This window comes from Malania oleifera, chromosome 2 (genome assembly GCF_029873635.1).
Source record: "Malania oleifera isolate guangnan ecotype guangnan chromosome 2, ASM2987363v1, whole genome shotgun sequence".
NCBI lineage: Eukaryota > Viridiplantae > Streptophyta > Magnoliopsida > Santalales > Ximeniaceae > Malania > Malania oleifera.
Window position 1 is genome coordinate 55,434,060 of NC_080418.1, and position 23,189 is coordinate 55,457,248.

At 38.6% G+C, this 23,189-nt stretch overlaps 1 protein-coding gene across 3 annotated transcripts in view; it reads right to left on the minus strand.

The window, feature by feature from the left end:
- Positions 1-22,025, minus strand: part of LOC131148818 (chaperone protein dnaJ C76, chloroplastic) — a 52,529-nt gene extending 30,504 nt beyond the window's left edge. For 2 of the 3 annotated variants that reach the window (XM_058098747.1, XM_058098748.1), the window contains exons 1-8: positions 21,701-22,015; positions 17,273-17,401; positions 17,043-17,172; positions 16,007-16,127; positions 15,550-15,631; positions 15,317-15,370; positions 9,554-9,592; positions 7,957-8,056 (exon numbers count right to left, since the gene is read on the minus strand). In XM_058098747.1, the coding sequence (XP_057954730.1) occupies positions 7,957-8,056; positions 9,554-9,592; positions 15,317-15,370; positions 15,550-15,631; positions 16,007-16,127; positions 17,043-17,172; positions 17,273-17,401; positions 21,701-21,931 (886 nt within the window). In that variant the 5' untranslated portion in view covers positions 21,932-22,015. Of the gene's footprint in view, positions 1-7,956; positions 8,057-9,553; positions 9,593-15,316; positions 15,371-15,549; positions 15,632-16,006; positions 16,128-17,042; positions 17,173-17,272; positions 17,402-21,700 lie in introns of all 3 variants that reach the window. The other variant, XM_058098746.1, reaches the window with a different exon arrangement.
- Positions 22,026-23,189: the final 1,164 nt, after the last annotated feature.

Consider the following 23,189-nt stretch of genomic DNA (forward strand, 5'->3'; position numbering starts at 1 on the left):
ACAGCTCCTGTACGAGATCTCGATACTTCTATAAATGGTCCCAAGTCCTTGGTCTGAAACTTACTCTGTAGGAAAAGCTTTAGGTCTTGGATGCCTTGATCATCATCACCAGTGATCACAATGTCATCCACATACACAACAAACAAAATCTTGTTAGATGGTGTATGACGAGCTCCATATATACCTCCTCATGAAGATCACCATGTAGGAAAGCATTCTTCACATCTAATTGATGTAAAGGCCAATGACAAGTGGCTAAAGAAATCAATAAACATACTAAGGCAAGTTTAGCGGCTGGAGAGAATATGTCTAAATAATCTAAACCATACACCTGAGTAGGGGTGAGCAAATGGTCGGTTCAGTGAAATTCAGTTAATTAACCGAATTAACTGAAAATTTCGTTTAATCATTTCCATTAACCAAACCGACCGAATAAGGGATATTAACCGAACCTCGCCCGACCGAATTACATATTCGGATAAATTGGTTAACCGAATTTAACTGAAATTATTTAAAACTAATTATTAAAAACAGAATATAATTATAAATTACCATGGGAATCAAGCCCTTGAAATCAGCTAATTAGATTAAACTTGCAGAAACCTTTTGATGATTTTCAACATCACAATGTCCAAATTTCTTACTTTGGAAGAAAAGCAACAGTGGCTGTAACAACAAAACCGAAAACATAATTGTTACCCCAAATTTGCCATTCATTTCAGTTTGGAAAAACAAAAGTAATGTCACATAATCACTGTTTTAACAAAAAAAAAAAAGCCAAATCAATAATATAATTGTGAACATCATCCTATTTTCAATTTAGACCCAATTTTAAGTAATGGAAATGGTACAGAACCAAAACAACCATAACTAACCAAGAGGGAGAACTGAGAGGGATTCGGGAATCGGGACGTCAGGCGAAACTGCAAAGAGGGACGTCAGGTGAGCCGATTAGCCGAAGAGGGACGTCAACTACGGCAACTACCGAACTGCCGAAGAGGGCCATACTGAAGACTGAAGAGGGGGAACTAAGAATTGGAGAAGTCGAGAACTCGAGAAGGACCAAAGGAGAAGTGGAGGGAGAACCCAAACCAGACTCTAGAGCCTACGACGCAGAGGTAAAGGAGACTAGAGAGTGGAGAGGACAGCCTCCGCTCCGCGTTTTTCCCCCATCCCTAACCCTAACAAGTAACAAACTAACATATATTAATTTATATTTAAAATTTAATTCATTATTAAATCGGTTAATCGGTTAACCGAATTTATATTTCTTGTTCACCGAACCGAAACCCAATTCACTGAATTTTGGTGAAGCTTAACCGAACCGATTTTTTACCCTAACCGAACCAACCAATTTCGGTCGGTTAAATCGGTTAATTCGGGTTTCCCCGAATTATGCTCACCCCTACACCTAAGCATCCCCCTTAGCAACAAGGTGGGCCTTCAAACGACCAATAGAACCATCAAGATTGACTTTCACAGTGTACACCCAACGACAACCAACCACAGACTTATCAAGAGGAAGAAGCACCAAATCCCAAGGATCATTATCATGTAATGCACACATCTCTTCAACCATTGCTGTCCTCCACCCAGAATGGGATAGGGCTTCAGAAATAGATTTTGGAAGAGCAACGAAAGGCAAAGTACTAACAAAACAGTAATAAAACGGCGACAAGAAATCAATACAAACAAAATTTGAGATCGGATGTTGGGTACAAGTGCGTTTACCTTTTCGAACAGGTATAGAAGGATCAACATCATGGGAAATAAGATCATCTGACAAGGGAACTAGAGGCAGAGTAGTAGAAGCTGAAGGAGGCACTTACCCCTTGAGTCACCGTGTGTATACCTGCAAATTGGGATGATCCAAGTGACAAGAAGGACTCAAACTGGATGAAGATGTAGGAGGATTGGGCATAGATACTACGTTTGGATCCGCAAGGCAAGGCAGAGGAAGAGACTCATTAAGGTCAACAGAACTAAAGGAGTCAAAGTAGTAGGGTGTAGACTCAAAGAAGGTGACATTAGCAGAGACAAAAAATCAATGGAAAGTAAGACTATAACATTAATATCCTTTTTGAGTATACGGATAGCCCACAAAGATACATTTGATAGCACGAGGATCCAACTTATCCATTTTTGGAGTAAACTGATGAACAAAGAACGCACAACTGAATATACATGGAGGAAGGGAGAACAAAGGAGCCTTAGGGAAGATAACTGAATTATGGTATTTTGCTGCCAAGGACAGAGGATGGCATTTTATTGATGAGGGAGCAAGCTTTGGGCACAGCATCACTCCAAAAAACTTTGAGGACATTCATTTGATACAATGGGGTATGAGTAACTTCAAGAATATGTCTATTTTTCCACTCTACAACCCCATTTTGTTGTGGAGTGTGGGCACAATAAGACTAATGGATCATACAAGAGCTAGTCATGCAAGTACTGAATTGGGTATTGAAGTACTTCTTAGCATTATCGCTACAAAGTATCCTGACTGGCATATCAAATTGAGTCCTTATTTGGGAACAGAAGGCACAAAAGATATCAAACAACTCGAAACGATATTTCATTAAATATAACCAATTCATCCTAGAGTAGTCATCAACAAAGTAACAAAGAACCAAAACCCCAACTCTGATGTGACACAACTACAACCCCAAATATTAGAATGGACTAGCGTGAAAGGACTAACCACTCATTTATCGACCCAAGAAGCAAAGGGAAAACAATGATGCTTGCCCAATTGACAAGACTCACACTCAAGATTAGACATAGAACTCAATGTAAGAACCACTATTTTAACTTGTTCAAGAACGGATGACCAATGTAACAATGGATTTGATGTGGTGTAGCAGCAACTGTGCAAGCAATGGGTGGAGAAGGCGACTCAAAGTAGTAAAGTCCACGAGCCTCATGTCCTGTGTCAATTGTCTTTCTTGTCTTCAAATTCGGAATAACAACAAAATCAGGAAAGAATGTGAAAACAGAATTGAATTTCTGTATTTCTTGAATAATTTTGTACAGACTAATTTACAATATTTATAATACAATCGAAAGATCTATATATGGAAATAATCTCCTAAAAAAGTCTCTCTCAATAATATACAATCTATACTTCCCTAAATTACTCCAAGTTATTCAAAGATACTCGGGATTTCTACACTCCCCCTCAAGTTGGATCACAGATATTGATCATATCCAACTAGCAAATGAAATCAATAAAGCTCTCGCGGGCTAGCCCTTTAGTAAAGATGTCTGCAATTTGTTCCTTGGTAGGTACATAAGTTGGACAAATGGTTCCTTCTTCAACTTTCTCTTTGATAAAATGTCGGTCCACTTCTACATGCTTAGTCCTATCATGTTGAACTCGATTGAGAGAGATACTGATGGCTGCTTTCTTGTCACAATAGAGTTTGATAGGGAATTTCACCGAGATTTGTAATTCTTCCAAGAGTTTCCGTAACCACAATCCTACGCATATCCCTTGTGCAACTGCCTTGAATTCAGCTTCAGCACTGTTTCGGGCCACTACATTCTGTTTTTTGCTCCTCCAAGTTACCAAATTTCCCCATACAAAGGTGCAATATCCGGTGGTAGACCTTCTATCTTCTGTTGATCCTGCCCAATCCGCATCTGTGAAAATTTCTACTTCCTTACTTTCACATTTCTTGAAGAAGAGTCTTTTTCCCGGAGAACCCTTGAGGTACCTGAGGATCTTATACACAGCATCTAGGCGAGTCTTTTTCGGTGAAAGCATGTGTTGACTTACCACACTTACCGCAAATGCAATGTCGGGTTTGGTATGCGATAGGTAAATTAGTTTACCAACCAATCTCTGATACCACTCCTTTTCAACTAGTATTCCGCTGTCTTCGACCCTCTTTACCGCTTCAATCAGGCATTCACTAGGTTTGCATCCACGCATGCCAATTTCGGTTAGGAGATCAAGGATATACTTTCCATGAGAGACATTGATATCCTTTTTTGATCTAATAACTTCCATTCCCAAGAAGTACCGCATTTGTCTCAGGTCTTTAACTTCAAACTCAGCAGTTAGGACTTACTTTAATCTTTCCATCTCCATTATATCATCACTAGTTAGGATTATATCATCAACATACACTATCAAAATTGTTTTCTTACCACTTTCAAACTATTGGAAGAACATAGTCGATATCGTTGATTCTTTATCACTTTCACAAATCTATCGAACCATGCTCTGGGAGATTGCTAGAGTCCATATAAGGACTTCTTGAGTTTATATACTCTGTTTTCTTCACCTTTCTTACTGAAACCTGGTGGTATCGTCATGCAAACTTCTTCTTCTAACTCGCCATTTAGAAATGCATTCTTAATGTCGAGTTGCTGTAGTGGTCAATCTAAGCTAGCTGCCAAAGACAGGAGGACCCGAACTGTATTCAATTTTGCCACTGGTGCAAATGTCTCTGTGTAGTCAATGTCATAGGTCTGTGCAAACCCTTTTGCAACGAGTTTGGCTTTATATCGTTCAACTGTCCCATCAGCTCTATATTTCACTATAAAGACCCATTTAAAACCAACTGGCTTCTTCCCTCTTGGCAAATTCATGACGTCCCAAGTTCCATTCTTTTCCAGAGCCCACATTTCCTCCATGACAGCTTCCCTCCATTGAGGAATCTCCAAGGCTTCCTATATAATCTTTGGAATTTTTATCCTATCAAGGTTAGAAGTAAAAGCACGATATTCTGTAGACAGGTTTTTATAAGACATGTATTTTGACCAAGGATATTGAGTACATGATCTGGTTTGTTTTCTGAATGCAATGGGTAAATTGATGTCATCGGGTACAAGCTTATCAGAAGGGAGTTCATGACCATCTATTACCTGATCGAGATTGGGTGTGGACTCATGGTTGCTCAGAGCTATCACCGATTCCAACTCTCTTGTTGCCTCAGGCATGAGATTCTCCCTATTCTTTGTGTTTGGCTTTGTTAAGTAAACAAGTATTTCTGTGTTGTTTTGTTCTTTTGCATCTCCCCCTGAGGTTAAGTAATCTTTTGTACATGACAGGTCAGGAAATGATGCAATGGTAGACTCAGGAAATGAGGCAATGGTAGACTCAAGAAATGATGCAATGGTAGACTTAGTGTATGGCACAATTTCATCAACAGAGAAATCAAAGAACCGATCTTCACTCCATTTCTCCCCCTTGAAGAGAGGGCTTTGGAAAGTAAGGAATGGTTTCAAAGAACGTGACATCAAGGCTAACAAACAATTTTTTTTATGACAGGATCATAACATTTGTAGCCTGAGTAGAAGAGTAACCAATAAAAACGCACTTAATGGCACGAGGTTCCAATTTATCCCGATTGTGATCATGAACATGAACAAATGCAGTACATCCAAAGATTTTCAGAGAGAGATTGGAGTGGAGCCGAGTGCTGGGAAACCATTCTTGGAGTTTCTAGAGAGGAGTGGCAAAAGAAAGAACTCGACTAGGCATTTGATTAATGAGATGTGTAGCTGTTAAAATGGCATCGCCCCAAAGTATTTTTTCATAGTTGTAGTGAACATCAATGCCTGAGCTACTTCAAGAATATGCCTATTTTCACGCTCAGCAACCCCATTTTGTTGAGGGGTATCCACACAGGAACTTTGATGAACAATTCCATTTTCTTGAAGATAATGTTCCAAGATATCATTGAAATATTCCGTACCATTATCAATACGTAAAATTTGAATGTGAGTTTGGAATTGTGTTTGAATCATGGAGTGGAAACTGGCAAAAATAGAACGGACTTCAGTTTTATCTTTCAACAAGTAAACCCAACAAATATGATTACGATCATCAATAAAAGTGACAAACCATCTCGTGTGAGTGCGATAAATTAGGAACATGAAGAACAGACTCTAGTGTGATGGAGTCAGAGAGTCGGATATTCCCTTTGCCTGCGACAAACGAGAGTGATCCATCTACAATTTTAACTTTCAAATTTCCAGCACAAGGTGAATATGATGTGAAAATAAAGCACCAAAATCAATAATCCAAAAAGTTTTGGATTTAGAGGTTATATTCAAGGCTTGCAAAAAATTACCTCTTTGAGCCAAAGAACCCGAAGAAATATTTATGGAAGGCGAAGCTATGTAATAACTAAATGAGGTATGGTTCACCAACTGCCTCAACATTTTCTCATCAAACCCAATCTCTCTGTCGGAACTAAAAGCGTCAAAGCTGCGCTTGACTCTTTCCTCTTCTTCTGATCAAACTTCTTGCTCATCTTGGCCTGCTGGTAGTAGAGGACGATGAGGTACCTGTTGATGACGTTGAAACTGGAGAGGTGGTCGACGGCAGTCTTGGCGTCGTAGATGTCCTTGTAGACAACAAAGTAGGTACCACGGGTGTCCTTGTTGGTGCTGATTTGGTATCTGCCTGATCGCCCCATACTTGCCGAAGATGTCGTACATCTCCTCGCTGGTGATGTTGAAGGGCAGGTTCCGAACGTACAACACTCGGTTCACTTCCGGTGGCAGCCGAACGTTGCCCTTCCGGAGGCTGGTTGACGCTGCACTTGTGAACAAGCCACAAATAAATCAGTACGAGACTGCCAAAGCACCAAGAAACTCAAACACGGCCCAAGAGAGCAACTCACAGCACTAAAACAATTGGAGAAGTGAACCACTGAAACTACCATGGAGAATCACCAACTAACTTATATAACATTGCCATAGCGTCACAAAAACCAGCTTATGAGCACTGTCAATGCTCCAAGAAAGTCACCAATGCCTGTTACTAACACCGAACAACAACTGAAGAATTACCACAAGTGCATGGTTAAACAAAGATTGGATCTTTGAGCAAAACACACGTCCAACAGCTTGATATTTTGATATATGGAAGGAATTAGATCATTGAATCGAAAAACACAGCAAATCCCACTGTTTTAGACCCAGTAAACTCAATAACCATTGATAAACTGCTTCATGAAGCATCAAACAACCATCCCTTGGGTGCTGCACTTGAGCAATTAAAAAAGGTGAGATCTTTGGGCAAAAAACATCACGAAAAACTCCAAAAACATGTTAATAGAGAGAATGGATCACTGCTGGATCATTTCAGGTCAAAACCATGCCTGAAAGTGGCTTCACGCGCAAGCGCGTGGGTCGGCCCTGGCAGCCTTTGTCCGGTGCATGAGGGCATGAAGGCGCATGGGACACTGCCTGGAGGTGGGATTTCATAGGGGGGCAGATCGGCCGTGTCTGTGGGTGACTATGGCGTTGGTTTTGACAAAGCTATAGTGGATTTGATGTTCTCAAACTGGCAGTGTCACCCAGAAAATTCCAGCGACTGTTCTGAATTTCTGCCACTGCTGGCTGTTTTCTAGGGTTATAGTATCACTGAAAAATCTTCTATGATGATAGACATGCAGCAGATTTTGGGTTTCAGACTTCGGTTTGATGGTGGTGGTAACACCTAGGGTTTAGGTTTCAGAATCATGCCCTGATACCATGTTGAATAATTGGATAAAATGGAAGACCTAAACTCAATGATAGGTCTCTCCCTCTATTTATAATATATGTCAAGTACAATAGGAATGACCATAATAGCCTTACTAACTTACACTTATTACAAAACAAACTCTAACAATTAATAATAATGCTAAATGACTAAATAACCATTAACACTTTAGAAAAGCATAAAGCATGTACCATAATCAATGCCATATCCCTATCATGTATACAGATTACTGATAGAAAAACAATGTGCAGAAATTGGCAGTGAGTAAATGTTTGAAATAATAAAAATTAAACAAAAATAAAGAATTCTAGTTTCTATCAAATAATTTTTTTTACTGGTAAAGAGAAATTTATACATACTAGTTCCTATCAAATAAAGACCTAATTGAAATTCGACTGCATTAGCTTGCAAAACTAGTGATCTTTTCCTTCCATCTAATCCCTTTTTTTTACCTGTATTTTTGTAGTCCTTGGGCTGGCCCCAGAGGTTGTCCCAGTAAGATCCAGTACTATCAGATTCTTTCTGCTTCATCACCCGCATTTTTGCTTGTTGCTGCAACAAGTTCAAGAGACATGGTAATCTAATTATGAATAAAATAAAGCTAGTGTCCTAAGAGATCTATGCAAAAACAATCTATATCAAGGACTACCTTTAACCAAATAGCCAGAAGGGAAAGTGGGAAGCGGTATAGTAATGTGCATGTGAACTAACAATAAAAATCCCAAAACAACACAAGTATAGTTTTTCTATTTCGGCAATTGACGTTATGGTAATTACTTCAACCCAACAAGCCTCTACACTCTGCAGCAATATCTTTCTTTTAAGTTATATGGCCATTTAGGAAACTCTTGTGACATTTGCTTTAACATGCTATAGTTTTAATGCATGTTACCAAGCACCTTGGAGCTTGGCTTATGAATAACATCTTGTGATAATTTTGTTTCTCCCTTTTTCCACATTACAGTTTTTCATTTTATTTTATTTTTTTTGGAGGGGGGGGTGGGGTGAGGAGTGAAAGTTTAAGTCTTTGTAGGAATCTGCCATAATAAAGCACTTAAGGATCATGTTTAAACAGTAAAGCAGTTGCCATAGCAAGAGTCTTTTTAGTGTCTGGGGTCTAAAGTTTTCGTCACTTGTCCTTCAGTTCAAAGTGGTCTCAGTAGTCCTATTCTTCCATTACAAAACTAACGTATACCTTTGCTCATAGAGTTTTCTTGTCACTAGTTGATATTGCATCTCCATGCAACATAAAATACCTGAAGGATTGAGTTTTTGTGAGTCCATTATCACTTTCGGTTAATCTAAAAGAATATAGCAGAGAATTTACATATAGCAATATCTTTTTGTCCAGTACTTATTTTGATTTATTCTACTATGTTTTAACTTCATAAAATTTCCTAGTCCTTAAGAACCATTTTGGAAATTAGTTCAGGTATTTCTGTGTGTTTCAGGTTTTTCAAAACCGGCGTGTGGGATATGTAACCCTGTTATGTTTCACTAGGTAGAGAAATCAGATGTTTCTTCACCTTTTGACTTGTCATACTGAAGTTCAGGAAGGAAATAAGCTATACAAAGGAAAAATTATTTGAAATAGAAGGGATTGGTGTGTTTCAATCAACTCCATCTCCTGTTTGTGCCCATTGTTCACTTTATATAAAAGAGATGGGACATAACAGCCAGTTATAGGCATGAGTGAAGCTGAGTCGGATGGGTCAGCAGTACAACTTGATTCAATGCATGCAAATCAGTAAAAGCATTTGGGCACTGGGACCTTTGAGTAAATTTATGTGGAATTTTTGCATTGTCAAATGCCATATGAAATACTTTCAGATGTAGCTGGTGAAATCATTCAAATACAGTTTCCCACTTACAGTTTTCTTGATGAATGAGTTCCTAACATAATATTTCTTACCTATGCAGGTTTACGATGTATGAGCACTGAACATATATGAATTAGACATTTCTCAACAAAAGCAACACATTTACTAGCTTACAAAATATTTAATACACCAAATCGTAGCATGAAGTAGAATGCAAATAAGGTCCTACCAAGATTTTCAACTGCCTCTTTTCCCATCGGGAGCTTGCCTGCCACAAAATAGTTCTAGTGAGAAATAATAAGCCATATTATAAGCGCAGGATTATTGAAGTTAGACCATCTTTATATGAGAAATCTTCAACAACAATGAGCTCCAAAACACATAAAATTTCAAAGAATCAGTTGGCCCTCTTACTAAGAAATATACATTCACTGTAAAGAATTGTGGCAAAAGCAACACGCGCACACATACACACATGTAAATAAATTATCAGGTAAATACTATTATTGAATGGAGTCATAGACAAGTGTCAAGAGGAAAGAAATTGAACTATCTTTCTGTTAAAATACCAATCCAGGATATCCTTGTAAATAAAATACAAATTAGGAAAGTGAGTAATTATGGGGATTTGATATTATTCATTAAGAAATTTGTTTCCTTGTTTAGAATAGGTAATTGTATTATATATTGGTTTGTACATAAAAATAATATATGAAGAAAATATTTTTCTCAATCGTTTCTTCTTACATGGTATCAGAGCTAGGGTTTCTTAAACCCAGCTAAACGATGGCTAACAGCGGAGGCTCTACCTCCTCTGCAAACATCACCAGTGACTCAGAGGTTACATCTGGTGGTGGTACGAGTGGAGTAGATAACACAGTCTTCCCACTCTCATTAGAAAAACTAAACGGAAAAAATTTCCGTGAATGGGCTCAGTCCATGAAACCGGTGATTGAAGGAAAAGGGAAGCTTGGATACCTTACCGGTGAGCAGAGGATGCCAGACCCTTCCGACGCTGTAGCCTTACAAAGATGGAGGTCCGAAAACTCCATGGTCACGGCTTGGCTCGTCAACTCGATGCAACCATCAATCGGAAAAATTTATTTGTTCTTGCCGACGGCGAAGGAAGTCTGGGAATCCGTACATGAGACGTACTCCGATGTCGAAAGCTACTCGCAAATCTTCGACATCAAGACCCGATTATGGCAGATGAGGCAAGGCGAGAGAGGTGTTACCGAGTATTTCATGGAGATGAGTCATCTCTGGCAGGAGCTCGATCTAAGCATCGATGAGGAGTGGGAGTGCTCCGGCGATAGCACTCGATACTAGAGGAGGCTCGAAAATGAGAGGGTCTTCAAGTTTCTTGCTGGCCTAAATCGAGAGCTCGATGACGTGAGGGGGCGGATCCTCGGCCGGCGACCTCTCCCTTCAACCCGAGAAGTCTTCGCAGAGGTCAGGAGAGAAGAGAGCAGGAGACGGGTGATGCTGCGCCCCAAAAATGAATCCGCTGGGCTGGACCCAGCTGTACCTGTATCCGCCCAAAAATTTGATGGGCTTCACACTGGACCAGATGCCTCAGCTCTTATATTAAAAGGCCCAGAGGGACCAAGTCAACGACCGCAAAAAGGAAAAATATGGTGCGAATATTGCCGAAAAACAGGTCATTCAAAAAATACCTGCTGGGATATTCATGGAAAACCAGTAGATTGGAAACCGAGACAATACCAAAAAAATCATGGGTACCAGGCCAACACTGACGGATCAACTGAAAGATCACAAGGAGAGAACAACAATACCTCGTCCAGCAGTGCATTCAGTCCTGAACAGTTGGATCAGTTATATAAGATGATTTCATCAATGCAAACATCGGGTCACTCTTCCTCTGGTTCCTTGGCTCATCAAGGTAATCATCTGTCAGCTCTAAAAACCTCATCTTGTTACAAATGTCCTTGGATAATTGATTCGGGTGCATCCGATCATATGACTGGGTCTTATCAATATTTTTCATCCTACTCACCATATGCCGGGAATTTGAGGGTAAAAATTGCAGATGGCTCTCTCTCACCAGTTGCTGGGAAAGGAAGTATTCGAATATCTGATTCCTTAACTTTACAATCGGTTTTACATGTCCCCATGTTATCATGCAATTTGTTATCTATCAGTCAGTTAACAAAAGATTCGAATTGTTCCGCTAAATTTGTTTCCTCTAATTGTGTTTTTCAAGACCTATCATCGGGAAAGACGATTGGCACTGCTAAAGCGTATGAGGAACTCTACTACTTTGAGGAAGCAAGTTTGAGTGAACTATGTAATACTGCAATTTGTGATTCTACATCTACTTATAGAAATAGTGAACTTTTGTTATGGCATTCACAGATGGGTCATCCCAATTTTCACTATTTAAAACTTTTGTTTCCTTCTCTTTGTTCAAATAAAATGGCTTTTGAGTTTCAATGTGAAGTATGTGAGCTTGCTAAACATCGTCGTACTTCTTTTCCATCATCCATATACAAACCATCTCGCCCATTTGCCATGTTTCACAGTGATGTATGAGGTCCCTCACATTCCCTAAATCGCACCAATACAAAATGGTTTGTGACCTTTATTGATGACCATACTCGTCTTTGTTGGGTCTACTTACTGAAAGATAAAACTGAAGTCCGCTCCATTTTCATCACTTTTCATACCATGATTCTTACACAATTCCAGACTCATATTCAGATCCTACGTATTGATAATGGTACGGAATATTTTAATACCATCCTAGGAACTTATCTTCAAAATAATGGGATTGTTCATCAAAGTTCTTGTGTGGATACCCCGCAACAAAATGGGGTTGTTGAACGAAAAAATAGACATATACTGGAAGTAGCCTGGGCATTAATGTTTACTACCCACATGAAACATTATTTTTGGGGCGATGTCATCTTAACAGCCACACATCTCAGTAATCGAATGCCAAGTCGAGCACTCTCATTTGTCACCCCTCTTCAGAAATTTCAGGAACACTTTCCTACCTCTCGACTCCCTTCCAATCTCCCACTAAAAATTTTTGGTTGTACCGCCTTTGTTCATATCCATGCACACCATCGCGATAAATTGGATCCTCGTGCCATTAAATGTGTCTTTCTTGGTTATTTACCTGCCCAAAAAGACTACAAATGCTATGATCCGATCTCAAAACGACTGTTCGTTAGTCTTGATGTCACTTTCTTTGAAACCACTCCTTACTTTCCAAAGCCCTCTCTTCAAGGGGAGAAATGGGGTGAAGATCGGTCCTTTGATCCTTTTACTACTCAATCTGCGGTTACTCTAGTTACTCCATTCCCTGACCCATCTATTGAGTCTTCCATTACATTACTGCCCGACTTGCCAAACACAACTGAACACTTACCCTCAGGGGGAGATGCAGGAGAGCAAAACAACGCAGACATACTGGTTTACTCAAGAAAGCCGAAAACAAAGGAGAAGGAGAATCTCATACCTGAGGCACCAAGAGTGTTGGAACCGGTGATAGCTCCGAATGATCATGAGCCCTTGCCTTATCCTAATCTGGTAATTGAGTCTTCCTCTGATAATTCCGCACCTGATGATATCAATTTACCTATTGCAATCAGAAAACAAACCAGGTTATGTACTCAATACCCTTGGTCGAAATACATGTCTTATAAAAGCTTGTCTACAAGATATCGTGTGTTTGTCTCTAATCTTGACAGGATGAAAACGCCAAAAAACATTCAGGAAGCTCTAGAAATACCAGAATGGAGAAAGGCAGTCATGGAAGAAATGCGAGCCCTAGAAAAAAATGGAACTTGGAAGTTGACAAACCTACCAAAAGGGAAGAAGCCAGTGGGTTGTAAATGGGTCTTCACAGTGAAATGTAAATTTGATAGAACAATTGAAAGATATAAAGCCAGACTTGTTGTAAAAGGCTTTACACAAACCTACGGCATTGACTATACTGAGACATTTGCACCAATGGCAAACTTAAATATAGTTCGGGTTCTCTTGTCCCTAGCAACCAATTTAGATTGGCCACTACAACAACTTGATATTAAAAATGTCTTCTTAAATGGAGAATTAGAAGAGGAAGTTTACATGACTATACCACCAAGATTCAATAGAACAAGTGAAGAAAACAGAGTGTAAACTAAAGAAATCGTTATATGGCCTCAAACAATCTCCTAGAGCGTGGTTCGACAGATTCGCAAAGGTACTAAAGAATCAAGGGTATCGACAAAGGCAATCAGACCATACACTATTCTTCCAACAGTCTGAAGGAGGTAAGAGATCAATTCTAATAGTGTATGTCGATGATATAATCCTTACTGGTGATGATACCGTAGAAATGGAGAGATTGAAGAAGGTTCTAGCTACTGAATTTGAAGTTAAAGACTTGGGACAGATGCGGTATTTCTTGGGCATGGAAGTGGCAAGAACGAAAAAGGGAATTAGCATTTCTCAGCGAAAGTATGTTACTGACCTCCTAGTTGAAACTGGCATGCTAGGGTGCAAACACAGCAAAACTCCGATAGAAACAGTAAAGAGGGTTGAAGATTGTGGAAAACCAATAGAAAAGGAGAGGTATTAGAGATTGGTTGGCAAGCTGATCTACCTATCACATACTAGACCAGATATTGCATTTGCAGTCAGTGTAGTAAGTCAACACATGCATTCACCAAAGGAAGTTCACTTAAATGTTGTATACAAGATCCTTAGATATCTCAAGGGATTCCCAGGAAGAGGACTCTTCTTTAAGAAATATGAAAACAAGGAAGTAGAGATCTTTACAAATGCAGATTGGGCAGGATCAGTGGAAGATAGAAGGTCCACCACAGGATATTGTACATTCGTTTGGGGAAATCTCGTAACTTGGAGAAGCGAAAAACAGAATGTGGTGGCTCGTAGTAGTGCTGAAGCTGAATTCAGGGCAGTCGCCCAAGGGATTTGTGAAGGATTGTGGTTACGAAAACTATTGGAGGAATTACGGGTACTGGTGAACCTTCCTATCAAACTCTACAGTGACAATAAGGCATCTATTAGCATCTCTCTTAATCCAGTCCAACATAACAAGACTAAACATGTGGAGGTAGACAGGCACTTCATCAAAGAAAAAATTGAAGAAGGAATTATATGTATGACTTATGTGTCAACCAAGGAACAAACTGCAGATATCCTCACTAAAGGGTTGGGAGGACAGAGCTTTGATGATCTTAGTAGCAAGTTGGAGATGATTAATATTTATGATCCAACTTGAGGGGGAGTGTTAAAATACCAATCCAGGATATCCTTGTAAATAAAATACAAATTAGGAAAGTGGGTAATTATGGGGGATTTGATATTATTCATTAGGAAATTTGTTTCCTTGTTTAGAATAGGTAATTTTATTATATATTGGTTTGTACATAAGAATAATAGATGAAGAAAATATTTTTCCCAATCGTTTCTTCTTACACTTTCATTAGGCTTGCTAAAATCCCGCAATGGTAAGTCATTCCCCCAGAAATAAACCAACCTGGCCAACAATATCTAACATAGAAAAAGAAATTTAAAAAAAAAAAAAACATCAAGTAAATACTGCTATTAAATAGAAAACTAGACAAGTGTAAAGCGAAATGAGATTGAACCTTCTTTTTAATTCCGTGAGACTATTAGAAGGCTATTTTATGCAATCAAAAGTTGATTCAATCATGACATAAGTTAACTGTGTTATTTTGTTCTTCAAAACTAGTGCATATAGGTCTTCACTATTGCACAAATCTGCACACAATACTAGAGCCAGCGGCCCAGCACTGGCAACAATTCATGCTTCTTAAAACTTCCACAATTATTAAGTTCCTAGAAGAACAGTTATTCATCCATGCAAAACCAATTAAAATTTAACTTGCACCAAAGCTGCAATTTGTCTGAGAATCAAGAGGACTTGAAGTCATCAAACCAGTTGGCAACAGAAAATTTGCTATGATCAACGTCAGAAACACAGCATTCTTACCGTTCTGAAAATATCAATTGGTACAGATCCCATTCCTGAAAGCATCACTGCGACCTGATCATCATTAACAACAAATCTAGTTTAACTTTATTTTGCATGAAAATTACAAGTGACAGTAAAGAAACCATACAGAATATACAAGACTACTACGTTAGCAAGGAGATCAAGAAGCTAAAGATTGCACTCACACACAAATGGAAGAAACAAAAATACATCATGATTGCACTGCTTACATTTACTCTTTCTACCCTCCGCATTTCATCTTCAAGTAAAGATACTTGTGCAGCTGAAGTCCAATGAATGCAATCAACTGGGCTGTGATGAAGATGATTTAGTTACTCAATTGCCTAAACTTACTTGCTCTAGTGACTTCTTGGCTTGCAACAAACAATAAAATTGATAATCACTGATATACCAGCCTGCTTTTTTGGTCATTCTATTGTATTTTATATCATTGTGTCTTCCTTATGTTTTCAACTTGCAAGTTCTAGCAACTATGATTAGCAATATGCATATAGTTGCTGAAAAAAAATACGCATGAGGGCTTTCATAGTTCAAGTTGACAATCATGGTACTAACAAGCTCTTTTATCAGCACTAAATTACATTTCAACTGAACAGAGAACTGTTACAATAAATCTATAGTTGTCAATACAATGTCATAGCTCCACCTATGAAGTGGGAAACCTACCATGTATCAATTGCTTGTTGAACTAATTCAGGGTTCCCACACTGGCTATGAACTCTGGCTCGTCCAAAATCTTCCTCTATTCGAAATACTTCCGAGGCCACATTGGCACAATTTTTGCAGCCTGTGAAGAAAGTTAGAACACTGTTCTTTCAGTACCATAAAAACTCAGAGACTGCTGGAAAATAAATATGTTGCTACATCTGTCCTTTTCCATTGGAAGCCTTCAGTCAATTTAGTTGTCCATATGTGGCGATACAAAAGGGAAAAATGGTTTTTAATAATTGTGTAGGAATAATGTTTTGTTAGATTACCACTCTACTTAAAAGATTAAGTGGGTTGTCAGCCAAAAATGTATATCAAGCCTTAACATTCCCCCTGCCCCCCACGTGCAGCTATAAACAAATGATAAATAACACCCATTATAAGGAATGGAATAATTTTTAACAAATAAACAATAGATGTTGGCAACAAGACTAGAACCCAAGAGGACCTCTTCACAACCATAGCTATGTTACCATGTTAGATTACCACTTCATTGAAAAGCTTGAGCCATTAGGTTATAGGCCAACAATGCATATCAAGCCTTAACAATTTTCAACAGTAGATGTGCATAAGTGCCCATGCATGCACCTGTTTAAATAGTGAAACCTCCTTGAACCTCTAGAGAAAATGCTAACACTTCCTCTACATTTGTAAGATATATCATACCACACTGGTTTCTCTAAAAGGTTGAGACACATCACACACATTCCCTGATGTTGATGTCAGCATCATGCATCTTTTTAGAGAAAAAAAAATAGTTCACTCCAACTAGGTACAAAAACAATTTCACTGACAGTTTATATATATGTATAACATTAAGTGACCAAATTTTTACAGGGGAGATGTATGATGCAAATTTCAGAAGTGAAAGGTCTATTATTGCTAGAATTTGAGGAGGTGTCTGAAATTTATGAAGTGTCAATTGCTTAACATTGCCAAGAAATTAGCACCTTATTCTTTCTATCAAAGCTAGAAGTTCGAATCACAAGCATACCTATACAGCTAAACTCATCAACAAATACATGATCTTTTGGGCTGGAATCATCCAAGAAAGGATTGATTGCAGTCAATGCATATCCATGAATTTCATCATAAACTTTGCGCTGCACAGGATCACTGAGCACCTGCACTGCAATAGTCCATTTATAGTACAGCACAGAAGAAGATTTACAATTATATACTATTTTTCAGCTCAAAACATTCCATTCAAAATTTGGAACCCACCTCATAGACCTCATTGATGAACATGCAGAAATTTGTGCTTTCTGGATCATCACTGCTCAAGTCTGGATGGCAAGCTTTCATGCAATTATAATAGGCTTTCTTAACCTGGTCCGCTGTGGCGTCTGGAAGCTGGCAAAGTTTCCAACAAGTGATCAGAAGTATTGAACATTGACAAGACCAAGTATTGTGCACTGTACAATAATGTATAGGACAGAGGGGCCATAGAGTAGAGTGCTATGAATATCAGTTTAAAACTGCACTATTAGGAAATTGATAATTATTGCAATAAAAACTCTTTTAGATGGACCACAACCGTATGATCACGGCCATCAGATGTCCTACAAATTAATTGCTATGGCATTTTCTCCGTGTGTTTAGGAAGTTGACATAAATTCTGCTCAAAAAGCTGCAAAACAAGCCCTTGCATATAACTTTTCTAAAAATAACAAGTATGATATTTCAACTAGTTTTTCCACATTAAACACAAGAACTAAATATTATTCACTACACAAATGAACATATCATTTCGAATATGCAGCTTTCCTCTCTCAAATCCAATATTGAGTATTTCTTAACTGAATTGCCCAATATTTTATTAAACTTGCTATCACAGCAGGCTTTGAAGCTATTCACAATATTTTGTCAAATAATTTATTAAATTCTGTGAAGACTAGATATATATTGTTGGCCCACAACTTAACAGCTTAAGCTTTTAGGTGAAGTGGTAATCTAACATGGTTATTTCTGACAATAAGGTTATGTTTAGCTTATAGAATATCTACTCCTAGTGGTTATGATAGAAGAATTTGACATTTTATATAAAAAAAAATGTTATTATCATAAAGCAAATAAAAATGCAAGAATTTTTATGAATTCATAACACTGAATGGCTACTCCCAAATTTCCCTTTGGGAATGTCTACTTTCCTATGCCATGTTAGATAGAATAACACAAGTTTTTCCATAAGTCGCTTCTTTCTAAATTATTGCATCCTTACACAATTTTCACCATTCCTTCCTATTCCTAGGAATAAATATTCCACGAACCAAAAGTAACCTAAGAAATTTATGCATCCAAATTTCACTAGATAGGAAAATTATGGTATTAATTATAGAGAAAAGTGGCTAACAATTTGACCATTATGAAAGTTAGTATAGCATAAATTTGATCACGCCCAATCTGAAAAATGGCTTATATTTTGGATTTCTTGGATCAACATGTTATCTACTTGAAATTTGATAACATGATGTCTGTTTTTGAAGTTTTTATTTCCATATGATTGACGTACCTTGAAAAACCTAGACTTATCTCAATATCATTAATGAGGAATCACTTAACTATAGCGTAAGTATAATGGATTCAATCAACAAGGATTTGACCAAAAAATAAAAAAGCACAAGTAATTATAATGTACGCTTTGAACTGCTAACTAAGCCACTCTAGCCACATAGTCATTAAATTTGTAAGCATATTAAGCCCTTGGCTTCCCAACCATATAAATATAATCTGATCATAATCACAAAATCATATAAAATATACTTCTGATTCAAAATTACAAAACACAGGCAAGGATGCTACAAAGAAAAAAAACTAATTTTCTGCCTCACAAGATTGTCTGGCGCAAGTGCAACCTTGACGTCCACACCACTCCCAAAGAACAATGCCATTGAAGGCCCTAGATCACCTCCAGGGTATCTCTCTGACACTTAGGTTAAAGGAAGTGAGAGTGAGTGTGCTGGGAAGTAAGTAGGCTACTCTTTTCTTTGCTCCCTTCTTCAGTCATTGTGAAATTTTATACGAGGGTTTCTCAGGGATAATGTTGAAGCAGCCAGATTCCCCAGGCCTTGTTTTTGTGATGGTTAGGAAATTTATTATCTGCAGATTCCCTGGTGATGCCACACTGCCTCATGGTTTCCCCAAACTTCTGGAATTACAAAGGTGATGGTTGGCAATAAGGCTGGTTTATGTTGTGCTCATGATGCCCACAATCACATGGAAAGGCTCCAACATAAGCTCAAATGCCTTAAATTAGTTGAGCGCATCCCATGGTTCCACTATGGGGCCCTAGTGTCACCAAACAGCCCCCAGTGGCAAATGTGGCTCATGTCCTTATACAGTTGAGCGCATGTGCAACACATGTCCTTACCAACCTAATAAGGTTGTGCTTCCCAGGCTTTGGTGACAGGGTGTGTCCCTGCAAGCCTATCAACAGACCAACGTAGTCATGCTCCTCCAGATAGCTCAATCTCAGGTCAAGCAAATATGCATATTCATATCCATTGATGCACCCTAAGAGATGAACCAAGCTCAGCTATGTTGATCTTGCTTTCAGTCTTTATTCAATTTCCAAGGAAGTCATCCCCTGGTGCCATCTGCATAACACGTGCCAAGGTCCCTCGCCACAACTTTTAGAATTTCAAAATCGCTATTTATGAAGCAGCAGCTGCATTCCTGTTTCCCAAGGTGCCTCTCTGTTTTTCAGAGTACCCTTTCCATTGTTTGGAGAGGACCACATGTCTTGCTTAGTGGGGGCAGCATGAGGGTTAAACACAGTCATTTAATTGGAGTGCATATGAATCATCAAGGGGTTTATATATGCACATAACCCCCACTCCCACCCCCACCCCTGCTCACCCCATCATCTTCCATTTTCTCCTTGTGACTCTCGAGCTCCCTTGTGCTGCTGTGTCCTGTTCCAACAGAGGCATTCCTATGTCCAGCAATAGCTCCTTCAGCCTTTTTTCCCTTGTGATCCTTAGGAATGCCATATATCTCTTTCCCTTTGTTCTTCACTATATGCTCTACCATTTGTAGATTGGATTAGGCCACTTATTTCATGTTTCTTGGTCCTTCTTTTGAGGGGCTTTTCTGAGGCAGAACTGTCACCTTTCATCTGTGCCATTTTAGTGTTGTCCTTTCTTTTTCTTTGGGTTTCTTCTGAAGATGCAATTTCCACCTCCAGAAACATTTTTTTTCTTTCACCTTCATCCCCGTCTCTCATTACTATTTGCAAAGAAGCTTGGGAACTTCATTTGTACTTTCAAGATTCAGCATATCCACCAGGGGGCACCTCAGGTGACCGACCTGACCAATATTCAAGTTGATGTGCAGGTATCTTAATCAATGTACAGATCCACCCAAATTCATCTAGCACATAAGGTGGCAGCTCAGGAAGAGTGTTTTTCTTACTGAGAAAGCTTAGGGAGGATCAAATCCACCTTTCTTACCCACCTTGACATGGTCCTTATTCTTCCTAGCTCCAAGGATAGAGTTCATCTACAGAGTATGATGTTTTTTTTCAAGTTTAGGCTTCGCCTTCCCTATGGTCCTTTCTACTGCAATGTCCTCAACTACTAAGGCATTTCAAATACGGATTTAATTACAAGATCTAACAAACTAACGATTCAAGTTTAAGAAGTAAACTTTTAAAATTTTGTCTACTGCTCTTCTTTAAAAAATAACCAATAGGAAAAAAAACACATACAAATGCAAACAAAAAAACCTTAACATTTGGAGAGGTCTTAGAGATTTGGACTTGTATTGGTTTTGAATAAGACCAAAATAAAATTATATTGAAATTTGTCCAAATCCACCCACAAATATATCCAAAGTCTGAAAAATTCATGCTCCCAAACACTACCTAAATTCCAATTCCCAAATACCTAGGTTTGGCATGACAAAATATTTTTTAACCGTTACTCCTTGTTAGTTCGAACGCCAGTGCTCATTTCATCGTGAACAGAGCCATGGAGAACTGCCACCCAATTTTCACAAGAGTTACAATCCACCACGAAAATCAACAAGAAAAGACCATTTCTTTTTTTGTTTTTTATGTTTCTATGCAAAAACTGACCCCGTAGGCTGGGTTTGTTGTGAATGAAGAAAAAAAAGAGGGAAAGGAAAAGGTTAAAGGGAGGGAAAAGAGATGGAAGGAATGAATTCAATCTCCTCCCCTCAAGAAGGAATTGATTTTTGGGAGGAAAGGAAAAGCATTTTTGCTCCAACTTTTCTTTCTTCCTTAGTTCTCTAATCTCTACTGAACCAAACGAAGGCAAGGGGACTTTTCACTTGCTTATCCTTCCTCCGTTGCCCTTCCAGCTCTTAACCTCTTACCAAACGGTGCCAAAAAGCCAGAGATTAGTGCTAGCTATTACTCTCTCACCGGATGCACTTGATATGTATTGTGTGCATGAATGTGTGTTTTAGAGAGAGAGAGAGAGAGAGTAGTGAACATTCCACTATAAGTACTACATGCCCAAGAACGGAACGTCCATTTAAATTTTAAATTACACACCATTTTCCCTCACGCTGTAATGATACAGACTATTAGAGGAATTCCAATACAGAACAGCCAGAAATCAAACATTTCAAGAAGACAACAGAATCAACAAAAAACAGAAACCAATCAACACGAGTTCGGAGGCTTACCAAACCCAATACCGCATAGTAGTCATCGGCCACCGCCTCCGATGAATTCGAGCCCTCCGCGGCCACCTCGACTCTGCCACAGCCTCCTCGCCGCCGGCCACCACCACCCACCAACCCCCAAGGCCTACTTGTCCTCCTCATCCCGTTCCATCTGCTTCTCGAAGACGAGTTCTGAAATGGATTCTGGAATTTGAGGGCGTCCGTGCACGCAGGAGACAGCAACCGAGCCATTGAAGCGTACAAGAAGCAGAGAAATGGCCATTGCCTCGATGCTCTGTTTTATAAGAAGAACAAAAATGGTGGAGAAATGAAAAGGAAAAGAAAGAGATTTTTTGTGGGTTCTAACTTTTATGGAATTTTTGAGGAGGAAGGAATTTGGGAAATGCTGAGATGGCGGGCTCAGAGCCTTGTGTTGGCCCCGGCAGCTGGGACACCTTCTTCGAATCCGAAATGGCTCGAGGCAGAGTACGACTCTGTGGCGACCGGCACGTGTCATCACGTGCGACATGTTTTTTCTCACGCTCCAAGCAAGTGTATGGCTCCAATTGAGAAGCAAAGGAAGCTACTGTTATTGGCTGATTTTGCATCTTCTGTCCCATCTAAATACTCAATCGCAGCAAGCAAAGAGTTTCTTGATTGATTTTGGGACAGGGCAATAGGCAAAGTTTGCCTACAGTTTTTGGAAAATTTTTATTCATGATTAAACCGTTTTGACTCATCTTTTGAGAGTATGAATTTCATAACTTAAATTTAAATTTGGATAAATTTTGATAAATTTTAGTATAGTTTTATATTAGATTTTATCTAAATACTATATAAATTTAAATCAAAAGTCTCTCCAAATGTTAGTAAAAAAAGGTATATAGGGTAGGGTTTATTGCAAGAAGATTGGATAGAGCACTTAACAATTCTACCAAATTCATTTCTTTAGAACCTCTATTTTAAGTTTAACTTACAGACACTTAAATCTTTATCTTATACTTACTAGTCTCGAGGTAAGGATAGGCAATTCGTCTAATAAGTCGTGAAGGGTTGAAGTACAATAACTTTAAACAAGTTATTTCCATATATTGATAGATGAATGATAATTCTATTTTTTTTACTCAGACTCATTTTTCTGGTAATGAAAAATTTCAATTCTAAAAATTTGGTCACATTTTTAAAAGGAGGATATGTTTATCATCTTCGTTAAGTCGTAACTAGAAAGTCTTAGCCAATAATTTCTCTAATGTAGAAGATGAAGTTGTTGGGCAATCTAAGAGGGAGGTAAATAGGGTTAAATAAAAATTAAAGTATTTGATATAAAATTTTAAAGTAATTAAAAAAACCATACAAATACACAAATATAAAGTAATGAATTCAAAGGAGTAAAGGGAAGAAAGATGCAAAGTCTTTTTATAGTGGTTTGGCAATCGGCCTACGTCCACTCTCTCACGATGACAAATTACCATAAGGCTCCACTATTTCCCTTGTTTTAATGGAGAGTAAG